Source organism: Hyperoodon ampullatus, assembly GCF_949752795.1.
Source record: "Hyperoodon ampullatus genome assembly, chromosome: 6".
In the NCBI taxonomy this organism is placed as follows: Eukaryota; Metazoa; Chordata; class Mammalia; order Artiodactyla; family Ziphiidae; genus Hyperoodon; species Hyperoodon ampullatus.
Genome location: NC_136919.1, coordinates 106,384,070 through 106,398,543, shown reverse-complemented (window position 1 = coordinate 106,398,543; position 14,474 = coordinate 106,384,070). Strand labels below are relative to the sequence as shown.

Here is a 14,474-nt window from a genome sequence, read left to right as displayed (position 1 = left end):
TGTATGCAAGTGTGTAGATTTGTTCCTGGAAAGTTAAGGAAGTCTGCAACTCATGACTTCTATATTCTTAACAAGCCATGAAGCAAGATCAGCAGAGACCAAGAGTTGCAGCGAGGGTGCTGAGAAGTGGAGTGACTTTATCAGGTAGTGTGAGTGACTATGTGGGTTACGACCATGGACTCACAAGGACACTACACTGTCACAGAGCTGCACAGGGAAAGCAGAGGGCTGGCCCCCTCCTACATAAGTTTGGCCTTCTCAACATCAATAAATAAAATCATAATGGCAGATAACAAAGTACTGACACCTTAAGGCATCCTTCCAGTGGAGGTCTCACTAATTCTGCAGAACTACTTGGCTGGGTGACTATATATTTCTTTAAAAATGAAAAAAAAAAAAAAAGTCAGTATTATTTTAGGCAGATGACCTCTAACAAAGAAGTTCTCTAGGAGGGCCAATATTATTTCCAAAGGAATCCTGGTAAGAAATGTCAGTAAAGATTACTTACACAAACACAATGTCCCCTCTCTTAGAGTAAGCAGGAATAGCACTGGCTATGGTGGCAAACCCATATGAGTATATAATGGCTTCTTCTGTGTTCATAAATTTTGCCAGGCGGTCTTCCAAATCCAAGTGCACATCTAGTTCAAGAGTAAAAAGTTAAATGGTTAAACTGTCTTATAATTCTTTTTCTTTGACTAAAGAATAAATAAAATAACATAAGCAGTTTAGTTATTAATACTGTCTAAGATAATTCTGGGCCAAAACTGTTTCTATACTCTGTGAACTGAATCAGCTACTCATTTGTCTATAAATATGTGACTGGGACAGCTCTGACTCTAGGTTTTGCTTTTATATCACTCTAGCAATAAGAATTCAAGGTCCAGTGACCTTGCCTGCTTTAACTTCCCTCAACCAACAAGGCCAAGACTTTACCGATGTATGACATTAATTTATTAACGCCTTTCTGCATTTTAGTAGAAGTGACCAAACCGGGCATTAAGACAACTGTCAAGCAGCTTTTAAAAGGAAAAGAAAGAAAAAAGAAAAGTAGTTAGGTTAAAAAGAACCCCACATACTCTGCGTCAAGAGAGAGGAACGTTTTCAGTTGTGGTGGTCACTCCTCTAACAGCTTGGGTCAGCACTTAGTTGTGGCACCTGCCATCACTCTGCAGGACTGAGTTTGCCTGAATTTCTTTTTAAGTGTACTGGTGAATTCAAACGTATAGTACAAAGAGAAATACGGTCCTTTTATGGAAGCAGCTTAAGAAGAATGTTGATGTAATTATAGGGATAAATTGTAATTATTAAACTGGTATTTTTTTTTTCTCTCTTACATCATGGTTCCATAAAGCCTTTCACCTTCCCAGGCTAAGCCATGAGGCTTCACACCCTAGGATGGAGGGACCAGCGATGTCTAAAATAAATAGTGTACCAGCTGGCTGTGAACTGGAAAACTTTGAAGTGTCTGAAAAGGAGGCATTACCCAAGAGAGAGAAAACTTTTTTAAACCTTCTTTAGCTCTTTTAACTACAGCAGGACCCAAGTCTGGAGAACAAGATCAGAGTTTTACCACAGGCTCTGTGCAAAGAGAACTCAGAAGTTGATACAGGAAGGATGCAGCCAGGCCCCTCCAGCCTTGGAGCTTCGTGGGAGAAACGAGGAACTCTGAGGAGTGAAGGCAGACTTTCAGAGCCGCGCCATGTCCACTGAGGGGAACTCAGAAGTGGAGGCAGTGGCAGGGGACCCAGACATTCCCCAGTGAGGGGTGGTGGAGAGGGCCGATGGCCCGGCAGAGCCCTCCGGCCCAGATGTCGAGGACCTGTGGCTGGGAGCCTCGCTCCAGGAGACCCCTTCAGCATCAGCCTTCCCTCCAAGTATGCCCCTCCCTACCAGAGACATTCCTGCTGAGAAGAGGGAGAGGGAAAAGACCTGAGGGACTGAGACGTACAAAAGAAACAACATAACCCAGCTGGATACAAGGCTGGACACTGAGTGGACTAAATATTTCCAACAGAGACCTGGTTAGTTGTTAAGCGTGAGATTTCCACCAACTGCCAGGGAGGAACAAGTGAGTAAGGTCAGTTCAGCAACAGGAACAACCAAGTTTTTAGAACATTTGAATAAAGTGTCTAAAATCTGTAAACCCACTCACTGATTTATCAGAGGCAAGTTAATCTTATTGTGATGCTTTTTAACTAGTAAAAGACAAAATTAAGAATTATAAAAGATACAACTTCACAAAGGACTATATTTTAAAAAGTAGTTAAATGAGGGCTGTCCAACAATCTCATTCAATTGTTAATCAAACATTTAGTAAGTATCACATAAAAATACTCTGATAAGCACTGGATCAAAGAGAAATATAGGGTTTCTGCCACTTGACAAAGTGAGACAGCTAAGAGAGGCATCTGGCAGCTGTCAGTGGAGAACTCGGAGCCCAGAGGGCAGCTACAAGGCTAAGCTGTGCCTTCAGTCCCCTGGTCTGAAGCACTTGGGTCCCTTCTACACTCAGACCTACAACACGTTCACAGTGACTTCTGATTAAGGGCATACAGGTCCCTCGACTGTGAACCAAAGGCTGCTGGGGTGGGCACCAGCTATTGAGTGAGAGATGAGAAGACACAGAAGGTCCGAACTAAATCTCAATTTGATGGCAAGAGAGGTACAGTGAGGAATTAGAAAATTTAGCAGCAATATCCAAATAATAAAATAAACTGAAGACCACTTCATTTGTAGACTTCTTAAGGGATGATACAGAATTGTGAAAATGAACTATTTATCCCATGCCAATTTATCCCATCAAGTAATGATAAACAACTAAGCATGCTTCTTCCCATTTATAAGTTAAAATGTATACCAACAGAGTTTATTACATAAAAAACACATGAAATACCATTTGATTTCCATTACCAATCAGGTAGTCATTTTTATAGAAGTGACACTTTCATTAGATCAACATTAAATAAATATGAGATTTCACAGTAACGTTTAGAAGAATGCATCCCGGTTGATCAAAATGGTACCAAAAGAGTGCTTAGCTCTTCAAGCATCCAATCTGTGACATCAACACCACCAAGTCCGAAGACTTGATCTTGCTCCTGGCTGCCTGCCCTTCCACGAGATATGCTGCCAGGGAAATGTGGCAGGCAAAGTCTCGCAAGAACGAGGAAAGCAGCAAAGCACCAGAGAGCCAGCTACCTCCATGCAGCTGAGCACGGGCGTGTCTCAGGCATGTCTTCCTTTCCTCCTTGTTAGTGCTCTCTGAGCACCCTGCCTACAGATAGGTCCCCACCACTCTGCTGCCTCTCACTTCTGAAGAGACGGGGGGGTAGGTCCCCCGTAGGAGGCCTCCTTCAAATTACAGTGCTGCCTCTGAACTGGGAATTATCTACCCCAAATCTCAACAATTTAGCTAGCAGATGGACAACCCAAGCCACAGTGAATTGCTCTCATTCAATATCTACATTTTAAAAAGAAAAAACATGCTATGGATACAGACAAACTGTTTTTGCCAACTACAAAAAAGGATTTTAAGTCATTCTGTAGCTCTAAATGACTCTCTTCATTGATTAGCAATAAAACAGTAAAACAATCTTGGCTTTGTTTTAGGGCTTTAGAGTTAGCTACCCAGTTGATAAAAATTATGTTAGTATTCTCATTATACATACTCATAGCCATTTTTATGTCATTGCCATAAAGTGGTAAGAAGAATCTCTCTACAATAAATCAATGACTTACTGGTTCTTCCCTAGTCCCAAAAGTTTAAAAGAGATGGGCCTTTCCTCCTCCTATCTAAAGACTGGGTTTTAGCTGATGTCAGCCTTGCAAAGCAGGTTTTGTGACAGGTAAACTCGGACAGTTGCATAACTTCTTTTGATGTCTGATAGCTACTCTGCAATGAAGAAACTCTTAACCCAAGGACAGGGGAGGCAGCAAAGAGAAAAACTGCCAGGGCATGTTCTTTGACTTTGGATGCCTATCTTCTGTGTGTATGATCCATTTCAACAATTAGTGCCACAGATTTGCATGCGTCATTCTCTAATTCACTGCTAGGAACCAATATGGTAGGCAAGAGGCCACGGAGGAAGGTGACCAGAAAGCCTCTGTGTCTTCTCAGCACTTGCTGCCCTTTCTGGCACCTGCTCCCTCACCAGAACGTAACAGATGGGAGGCAAGGCCAGGGCAGGATGCCCCACACCAAACACAAGGCCTGGTTATGGCAGTCATCATAGGGGGTTCAGATCTGGGCTCCCTCATTGCCAGGTGTGAACCATGGACAGGCCCAAAACTGCTCTGTGCCTCTCAGGTCCTTCCTCTGTCAAATGGTTAACAGTTCTACCTGCCTCAAAGGATTGTTAGGAGAACCGCAAGAGAATGCTTATGAAACACTCAGAACAATGTCTGGCATGGAAAAAGCAACATGCTGGTGTTTGTTCAATTAACTCAATATTTGTAGAATTAAAAAAAGTAATCTTTTAGAAGGAAAAAAGGTACGCTATCTGCTAATTAAGTTATCCAAATCCTGGATATTTAAGGACTATCTTATATTAAAGCCACTTGTTCAAGTTCCTATTTATCAGAATAAAAGGAGGTATTATGGCCTTCTTGATTGTTTTTCAGAGGAAAGACTATAAAACACCCAACTTTAGAACAGTTTAAAAACAACCAACTATATTTTCTCTTAAAATCTCCATATTTTTGTGTTACATACTTTTTAAAAATCCCTTGAGACTTGGGCAATTTCCTTAAAAGTACAAATATCACCTATGCGCTCATTAGAACATTAAAAACAGTGCTGAATGTTTTCCAGAATGTTTTCACACACAGTATCTTATGTGATTCTTACCAAAATGTTCTAAGTTGTGCAACGAAGATCATTCCCTGCCTACACTGCGAAAACTACAATTCCATGACTGGCAGGAAGAAGTGGCAGATCTAGGAATTTTATGACCAAATGCCCTTCCTACTAAAACATGCAGTCATGGTCCTGCAACAGAGAGAAAATATTTTAAAAAATAAACAAATGAACAGTTGTTCACTATTGGCTCTAGAACACAATTACATGCCACTATCTCTCACCACGAAACTCTGCCACTAATTGTCTTTTGATTTAGTTTAAGACCAAAGAGTCAAGTAGGCATCATGTATGCAAAGCAGATCCCAGGCACAGGGATAAACCACATGTAAATGACATCTGAATGCATTACAAACAAAACAGTCAGAGAGGTTCAACAAGAGAAACTATCAAAGTGCACAGGGACGCCATTAGCCTTAGAGGAAAGGAAGGCTCCACAACCTGATGAAATCACTTGATTGATTCTAAACTACACATTAAAATGATAAGATGAGAAGGTGGAAAAACTTCTGATCCACACAGTCCTCACAAGACTATTTTAAGAACCTGCTGGGCCTTTAGGAGGCAGGAGAACATTTAGCCTAAGAAACTAGAAGAATTTTAATTCAACTGTCAATTTTCTTTTTCTGTGTTAATCATCTAGTACCATCTAACATGTTACTATGAAATAATAAACAGAAAATGTTTTAATAAGGAAATTTACTTTTCCAATAAGTGATTTTCATTCACTATCTGAAAAGTTGAGAAAAGAGCTAAAAGAGGGAGCATTTTCATCACTGAAAACAGATGCCTGAGTGATATTAGTACTTCCAGGAAAAGAAAAAGCCAAAATCAAAAGCAACCTTTTGGTGGGCCTGGGAAAGAGACCAGAGCCTCACACACAAGCTACTAAAATGAGAGGAAAGGGAAGTTCACTTCTGCTTTAATGCTCAGTACAAAGGGCAAATGTACCCTAAATATTTAGAATAATTTAATTATAGAGGGTATTTTATTTTATTTTATTTAAAAATAAATTTATTTATTTTTGGCTGCGTTGGGTCTTTGTTGCTGTGCACAGGCTTTCTCTAGTAGTGGCGAGTGGGGGCTACTCTTTGTTGCAGAGCACGGGCTCTAGGCACGTGGGCTTCAGTAGTCATGGCGCACAGGCTTAGCTGCTCCGTGGCATGTGGGATCTTCCTGGACCAGGGCTCGAACCTGTGTCCCCTGGATTGGCAGGCGGATCCTTTTTTTTTTTTTTTTTTTTTTTTTTTGCGGTACGCGGGCCTCTCACTGTTGTGGCCTCTCCCGTTGCGGAGCACAGGCTCCGGACACGCAGGCCCAGCGGCCACGGCTCACGGGCCCAGCCACTCCACGGCATGTGGGATCTTCCCAGACCGGGGCACGAACCCGTGTCCCCTGCATCGGCAAGCGGACTCCCAACCACCGCGCCACCAGGGGAAGCCCGCAGGCGGATTCTTAACCACTGTGCCACCAGGGAAGTCCCGAGGGTATTTTAGAGATTTAAAATATAGCCTTAGCTGACCTCAAGTAGCTTCTTGAACTTATCTAACACTGAAATTTCAAGGTAATTTAATACAACTACAGTAATTTAAGTGATTAGTTCCAGAATAAGGAAGAACACAGAAAATACCCTGTTGGAAAACCAAGTAAAAATACATACAATATACACATAAAGAAAGGAAAAAAGATGATAAGCAAGCATGGGCAACTGTTGAAAAGGAACAAAACAAGTTTACAGGAAGGACAATGTACTCAGAAAACAATACATATTACTCCAAGCTGTAGGTCTGGTGTCTTATTACAAAACCATCACACTGCAAATTAACCTTCAACCTTTGTCCAGATACCACAGTCTGTTTGAAACTTCAACTACATTAGGATAAGGATGACACAGTGACCAATAATGTAGTTCACAGAGTAGCTAATACACAACTATGTGTTCATTATATTGACTCTGGTGGCCCATTCAGACACTTGAAAGATCAAATCCAATTTAAATTTACAACGCACTTGAACAGCACAACACATGTATGTGGTATGCTACCATTTTTGTAAAACTGGGGGGAGAATGTATGGAAGTGGTTTGCACACACTGAAAAAAGCCTGGAAGAATGAACAAGAAACTACTGATAGTAGCTGACTTTTTTGGGGGTGGAATGGCAGTGGGGAAAAGACTTCACTATCTCTTTAAATCTTTGAGGTTTATATCATGGATTGAATTATTGAATCAAGAAAATTAATTTAGGATGGATCAAGAGGGTTTTATGAAAAGTGAAATAAGTTGGACAGAGAAAGACAAATAGCGTATGATCTCACTAATATGTGGACTCTAAAAAACAAAACAAGTAAAATACAACAAAATGAAAACAGACTCATAGATACACAGAACAAGGGGTGGTTGCCAGACGGAAAGGGGATCAGGGGTGGGGAAAATTAGGTGTAGGAGATTAAAAGGTACAAAGCTCCAGTTATAAAATACATAAGCAATGGTGATGTAACATACAGCATAAGGAATATGGCCAAAAATACTGTAATAACTTCGGGGACACATGGTTACTAGACCTACCATGGTGATCATTTCATAATGTATGCATGTCAAATCACTATATAGTACACCTGAAACTAACATAATATTGTATATCAACTATATTTAAATTTAAAAAATTAATTGAAAAATCATTAATTTAAAGACCCCCCCCAAGTCTGGAGGCACACAGCATCCTATTACACATATTTCAGGTGATCTAAATGAAAAACTGACTGGGCAATTAAAACAACATATTTCCGTAGCTCTGGGAAATCTGGTCTTGAAGATTTGAAACTTTTTTTTCACTGAATTTAGCAATAAATCTCTTATAGGTCTTCTCAGATTAACTCCCAAGCAAGAGCCAAGGCCACACATGCAAATAAGATCTACTAGAAAGAGCGGCTTTTAAGAAAGCAATTTCTTTACCCCGCAAGCAGATCATGGAAAGAAAGCCTTGTTGATCAGACTACAACAAACAACCTTGTAAAAAAAATGCCTTTTCTAGTTTTCTAATTCTTATGAAGGAAATAATACCCTACCAATAAAAAGCAGGCAAACAAATCATGTTTGCACTAGGCTAGAGGAAAGAGGGAGCCTCTGATCTGAGCTCTTTTAAGTCTTTGATCTTGCCATTAATATTGCAAATCAGAATACTTATTTTCTAGTTTTAGGGCTGAAATTAATTAGCTGTGTGACCATGAGGAAGTCACTTAACCTCTCTGAGCTTTCTGTTCTTCTTCTGAATAGCTGGGATGCTGGAGTACAAGATTTTAAAGATCCTTTCCAGCTGTAGGAGTCTAGGACACCAACTCCCATCATCTGTTTCCAATAAAAATAATTTAACCACTAAATTAGCTAAGGGATAAAGAAAGGTGCTCCCTTAAATAAAAACATCTTAACTGTTAAAGTGAAAAACACAAAGACCCAGAAATGAAAATGAATAGAGATGACAAAAGAGACTTCCCTGGCCCCGTTGTCCCCACCCTCTGACATTTTGTAAACCAGAATGTTATTTCCAGTAATATACTCATTTGGAAAATTATTTAACAACATTTTTGAAATTTTCAGAAGCAAAGAACAATATACATTTAATAAAAAAACCACCATAAAGTTCCAGGGTCTTCTTTGAGGACTCTGATTTAGGGAGTTCATCGTGTTTGAAATCACACTCTCATCCTAATATGTAGTTAGCCCATCTCCAGGTCATCCACACACAAGTAAATCAATGATCCTTTGTCTTCATTCCAGAAAGAAAAGGGCTACACAGTCTATGACCTCCCCCATCCCCCAAATCTGTTCTCACTTTCCTCCTGGCACGTGGTGGCTGCCCAGCTCGAGCAACTTTCCAGTCCCTCTGCTGGGAGACGTGACCTGGGTTATGGTCTCACCAACAGAATGTGGGCAGAATGATGAGCAACACCACCTGCCCACCTAAACAGGTACCAATGCCCTGCACTCCTGCTCCCCCATACTCATCACTTGGCTTCGGCCACACAGACAAAGATGGTGCCCTCAGGCCTAGAGCAACGAGACAGGGAAAATCTGGGTTCCTGCACGACTACGAAGAGCAGAGCCACTCACAACCGGACGCTTCCCTTTACAACAGTCATGCACGGCAGAAACAGTCTCCTCACAGCACTGTCTCCTGGGGCAAATGCACCAAGAGCTCTCAGGCTTCGCCCTACTGAGACAGTGTGCCTTAGGTACCTATGACTCTTCTCCACAAGGGACAGTCGGCCCCAGACCAATGCATCTCCTACCAACGATTTCAAACACAAAATCTAGAAAGTTCACCAGCTTATTACCACAACTAATTAAGGATACCTTTTCCAAGGAGTTTTGAAATCAAACTGAATCTTAATTCTTGAAAGCAGTAGTCTGAAAAATATGACAGAAAACATACCAAATGTGCCATAAAATCCTCTAGGTCCACAAGTTCCCACACCATACTTCTTTAGAGATGCCAAAGCTGCTGCCTTTGTGAAAGTAAAAAAAAAAAAAAATTAGACTGTAATAATATATCTTTAACAATTTAAAAATGACATTTCCTATTCTTTAACCCACATAGCTCCACAATACCCTGGCTTTTCCTTTCTTAGCACTAAGACAATTCTAACAGGATATAAAGAAAAGAGGGATGGGAAGACTTAGGTATACGACTTAAAACATGGAAAAGTTATATTAGCTTGATCATTAAAACCTGGTTAACTCAATGCATTCGCACTTTCTGGCATTTGTGGGCACAGGTCTTTCCTCAAAAAATGTTTGCTGGCCCACAATCCCAACAGGAGATGAAGCAATTTCCTAGACACATCTCCAACTATTACCTGGGTCTGGTTCATATAGTTCTCTGGTTGTCACCCAACACTAAGCCACATTAGGACACTCTTGCCTCCCTTTGTTGAAAACTAGGTTACAGCTCTGTCACTAAAGACTAAAGAGTAAGTACTTACACAGCCCCTTCTGATATTCTGCATCGGTCTCTTATTTTATGTCCAGATGCTTATGTCAGTCATGTTATCTGTCCACTTCAGCATATGTGCTACTTACCTTGAGCCTAGGGTTATCCAACAATCCAAGAAAATTGAATGAGGCAAAGTTTATACATTCTTTTCCATTCACCACAATGTTATGGCTTGGAGGGCTGGGGAAAGAGACAAGCGTGGTATACTTCAACAGTCATTCTTGTTACAGGACACACATTATCAGCTGTCCAGAAGAGGGAAGGTGACAGGACACACAAGTGTTGTCATTCTAGTCTATTTGCATTCTGGCCTCCTAGCTCTCTTTTTATCTTAAAAAGTAAAATTAGACGATAGTATATTAAAAATCAGATACTCGGTCATCAATTCTACTCTTAATAGGCCACCCTGTAGTACTTAAATAAAAAAAATTGAGCTAGAATTCCAAGATGAATAGATGAATGGCAAACCGTTGCTTTAGTTTTAAAACTCACTTAAGAAAGACGTTGCTAAATAAAGTACCTGGAATGAGACAAACAGGGAGGAAATAGAAAAAGATCAAGATCAAAGGTATGAAGAGGCAGAGCAAGTAACAATCTTACAGTTAAGTGGTTTAAACATACATGTTACTAGGACTTCCCCTGTGGTCCAGTGGGTAAGACTCTGCGTTCGCAATGCAGGGGGCCTGGGTTTGATCCCTGGTGGGGAACTAGATCACGCATGCACGCTGCAACTAAGAAGTCCTAATGCAGCAACTGAGAAGTCCGCATGCAGCAACTGAGAAGTCCGCATGCAGCAACTAAGGCCGGGCGCAGCCAAAATAAATAAATAAATAAAAATAAATAAATATTTAAAAAAAATTACATGTTACCTACAGGAAGCCACCAAAAGAATAAGTGAGCTCTGTTCCCAATTTCTAAAGTTAATGCTGGAATACCATTTAAAAGGAATCCCCCTCATCCAAAAAGGCGGGAAACAGAGTGGCCAGTTGCACAGGAGAAGCATAGATTGAGTTCAGCTGAGACAAGAGATGGGCTCTTGAGGAGACAACCTATTATGTCCTCTGCTGACAAATACTCCAGCTTTAAGTCATGCTTCAAAAACACTGGCCAGGGCTTCCCTGGTGGCGCAGTGGTTGAGAATCTGCCTGCTAATGCAGGGGACACGGGTTCGAGCCCTGGTCTGGGAAGATCCCACATGCCGCGGAGCGGCTGGGCCCGTGAGCCACAAGTACTGAGCCTGCGCGTCTGGAGCCTGTGCTCCGCAACAAGAGAGGCCACGATAGTGAGAGGCCCGCGCACCGCGATCAAGAGTGGCCCCCGCTCGCCACAACTAGAGAAAGCCCTCGCGCAGAAATGAAGACCCAACACAGCCATAAATAAATAAATAAAATTTTAAAAAAACAAACAAAAAAAACACTGGCCAAACTATGGGACATGAGCTATTAAAGGGTTGTGAGATCAATTTACTTAGTCACAGCCAGCCTATTTCACCTAAAGTAAACCATAAGAATTGAATGGAATGGAAATGCACCAACAGGGCCAGGGAAAGGACGGTGGCACGGAACTGTTCTACACATGCATTGTGCTCTGTGTGCTGGGCTGCTCTGTAAAATGCACTGTGGTCAGGAAAGGTTGGGAAGCACCACTCTCACTGGTATGTTTTAACAGAACTGGTTTTCTTGAGAAAAATAATGAAAGATGCTGGGAAACTAGGGAGGGAAAAGAATGACTACTTGAAGTAAATTCACAAAAGCAGATGAACTCATACAAGACTCGGTGAAAAGAACATGGTTGTGGAGTCAGGCAGATCCCGTCAGTATTATGGCTACTGACCACTTCAGAAACTCAGAGATGTTACCTGGCCTACATAAGCCTCAGTTTCTTCATCTCTCAACTTGTCATTATAAGAGGTGTTCATTACATATTTTCTTCTTTTTTCCCTATTGCTTCAAGAGCTTCTTCTCTTTCAAATAATCCACTGTGTTATTTAGCTTCCCACTTCCCAGGCCTTCTTTAGTTTCATAAGTCCTTCCTGATGTGGAGGTGCTGGCACCCACAAAAAGATGAAAACACAAAATATCCACGTAGACAAGTCTGTACTAACGGTTGCTGCTGTGAAGGTTGAGGCCATTCTACAAAAACTGTTGACACACAGAGAACTCAAACTATCAGGAATAAGTACACCTAAAGCCCCTGACCAGAGTCGATAAGCTGCCAGCATGACGTAGGGATGTAGACATCTTGTTTCTGCCTAGCACATGGGGTAGGAAAGGAAAACAGTTTCCATGAGAAGTGGAAGGCTCACACCTGTGCCCCATGCAGGCTTGCAGCAGTAAGCCAGACAGGGCACTTACCACAGGAATCCTGGAGCTGAAGACACTTCAAAGTTCCTCACAGAAGCAAATAAAACCGATACAGAAAGACATCTCCACAACAAGGCTTCAGAAGAGTCAAAGGAGGGAAAATAAAACCCTTCCCAGTCAAAACCCACAACCACACTATTAGTGAGAGTCAGTAATTACACAAGTGAACTTAGAAATAGGACAATGGTGCTTTACCAGAAAGAAACAAATACTACAGACCCCCATTAACAACAGGTTTGGCACTTGAGGGAGAACAGACAACCGGACGAATGAAAGAATCCAGAACTCAAGAAAATTGTGTATACAGGAACACCTCAGAGATACTCCGGGGTCGGTTCCAGAACACCACGATGAAGCAAGTACAGCAATCAAGAGAACCACATGAATTTTTTGGTTTCCCAGTGCATGTAAAAGTTATGTTTACACCATACTGTAGTCTATTAAGCGTACAGTAGCATTATGTCTAAAGAACAATGTACACACCTTAATTAAAAAATAATTTATTGGGACTTCCCTGGTGGTGCAGTGGTTAAGAATGCACCTGCCAATGCAGAGGACACAGGTTTGATCCCTGGTTTGGGAAGATCCCACATGCCACGGAGCAACTAAGCCCGTGCTCCACAACTACTGAGCCTGTGCTCTAGAGCCTTCGAGCCACAACTACTGTGCCCACGCACTGCAATTACTGAAGCTGCACGCTCTAGGGCCCGTGTGCTGCAACTACTGAGCCCACATGCTGCAACTACTAAAGCCTGTGTGCCTAGAGCCCGTGCTCTGCACCAAGAGAAGCCACCACAGCAAGAAGCCTGTGCACCACAACGAAGAGTAGTCCCTGCTTGCCACAACTAGAGAAAGCCTGTGTGCACCAACGAAGGCCCAATGCAGCCAAAAATAAATAAATAAATAATAATTTATTGCATTGGGAGTGGCCAAGATGGCACACTAGGAAGACCCTGAGCTCACCTCCTCCCATGGGCACACCAAAATTACGACTATTTACAGAGCAGCTATCGATGAGAATGACCTGAAGACTAGCAGACAAGATCTTCCACAACTAAAGATGTAAAGAAGGGGGGCTTCCCTGGTGGCGCAGTGGTTGGGAGTCTGCCTGCCGATGCAGGGGACACGGGTTTGTGCCCCAGTCCGGGAGGATCCCGCATGCCGTGGAGCGGCTGGGCCCGTGAGCCATGGCCGCTGGGCCTGCACGTCCGGAGCCTGTGATCCGCAACGGGAGAGGCCGCAGCAGTGAGAGGCCCGCGTACCGCAAAAAAAAAAAAAAAAAAAAAAAAAATGTAAAGAAGGAATCACAACGAGATGGGTAGGTGAGGTGGAGACATGGTATAGTCAAGACCCATACCCGCAGGTAGATGACCCACAAATGGGAGAATAACTACAATTGCAGAGGTCCTTCCCAAGGAGTAAGGGGTCTGAGCCCCACAGGAGGTTCCCCAGCCTGGGTGTCCTGCACCAGGAAGATGAACCCCCAGAACATTTGCGTTTAAAAAAAAATTATTTATTTACTTATTTTATTTATTTTTGGCTGCACCGGGACTTAGTTGAGGCATGCGGAATCTTCATTGAGGCATGTGGGATTTTTCCTTGTGGCACGCGGGCTTCTCTCTAGTTGTGGTGTGCAGATTTTCTCTTCTCTAGTTGTGGCATGCAGGCTCTGGGGTGTGTGGGCTCTGTAGTTGTGGCACAGCGGTTCCAGAGCGCATGGGCTCTGTAGTTGGCAACACGTGGACTCTCTAGTTGAGGCATGCGGGCTTGGTGTAGTTGTGGTGCGTGGGCTTAGTTGCAACAATGCATGTGGGATCTTAGTTCCCTGGCCAGAGATTGAACCTGGGTCCCCTGCACTGTAAGGTGGATTCTTACTGGACCACCAGGGAAGTCCCAAACATTTGGTTTTGAAGGTCAGTGGAGCTTCTTCTTGGGACAGCCAGAGTGCTGTGGGAAATAGAGACTCTACTCTTAAAGGCTGCACACAAAATCTCAAACACTCCAGGATCCAGGGCAGAAGTAATATGAAAGGAGCCTGGGTCAGACCTGCTTGCTGATCTTAGAGAGCCTCCCAGAGAGGCAGGAGGCAAATAGGACTCATCCTGGGGACACAGACACTGGCAGCAGCCACTTTTGGGAGATCATCATACCATGGCAACACTGGTATTGGCGAGTGCCATTTTTGAATCCTCACTCTAGCTTATTAGCACTGAAACTGATCCTTGCCTACCACCTAGTCAGCACCAGTACTGGGAAACACCA

General features: G+C 42.5%; 1 protein-coding gene across 4 annotated transcripts in view; it reads right to left on the bottom strand.

The window, feature by feature from the left end:
• SPTLC1 (serine palmitoyltransferase long chain base subunit 1) overlaps positions 1–14,474 on the bottom strand; it is a gene marked incomplete at both ends in the record, with an annotated part of 62,349 nt that overhangs the window by 30,106 nt on the left and 17,769 nt on the right. For 3 of the 4 annotated variants that reach the window (XM_079706497.1, XM_079706499.1, XM_079706498.1), the window contains 3 exons: positions 509–641; positions 9,289–9,357; positions 9,932–10,029. In XM_079706497.1, the coding sequence (XP_079562623.1) occupies positions 509–641; positions 9,289–9,357; positions 9,932–10,029 (300 nt within the window). Of the gene's footprint in view, positions 1–508; positions 642–9,288; positions 9,362–9,931; positions 10,030–14,474 lie in introns of all 4 variants that reach the window. The other variant, XM_079706496.1, reaches the window with a different exon arrangement.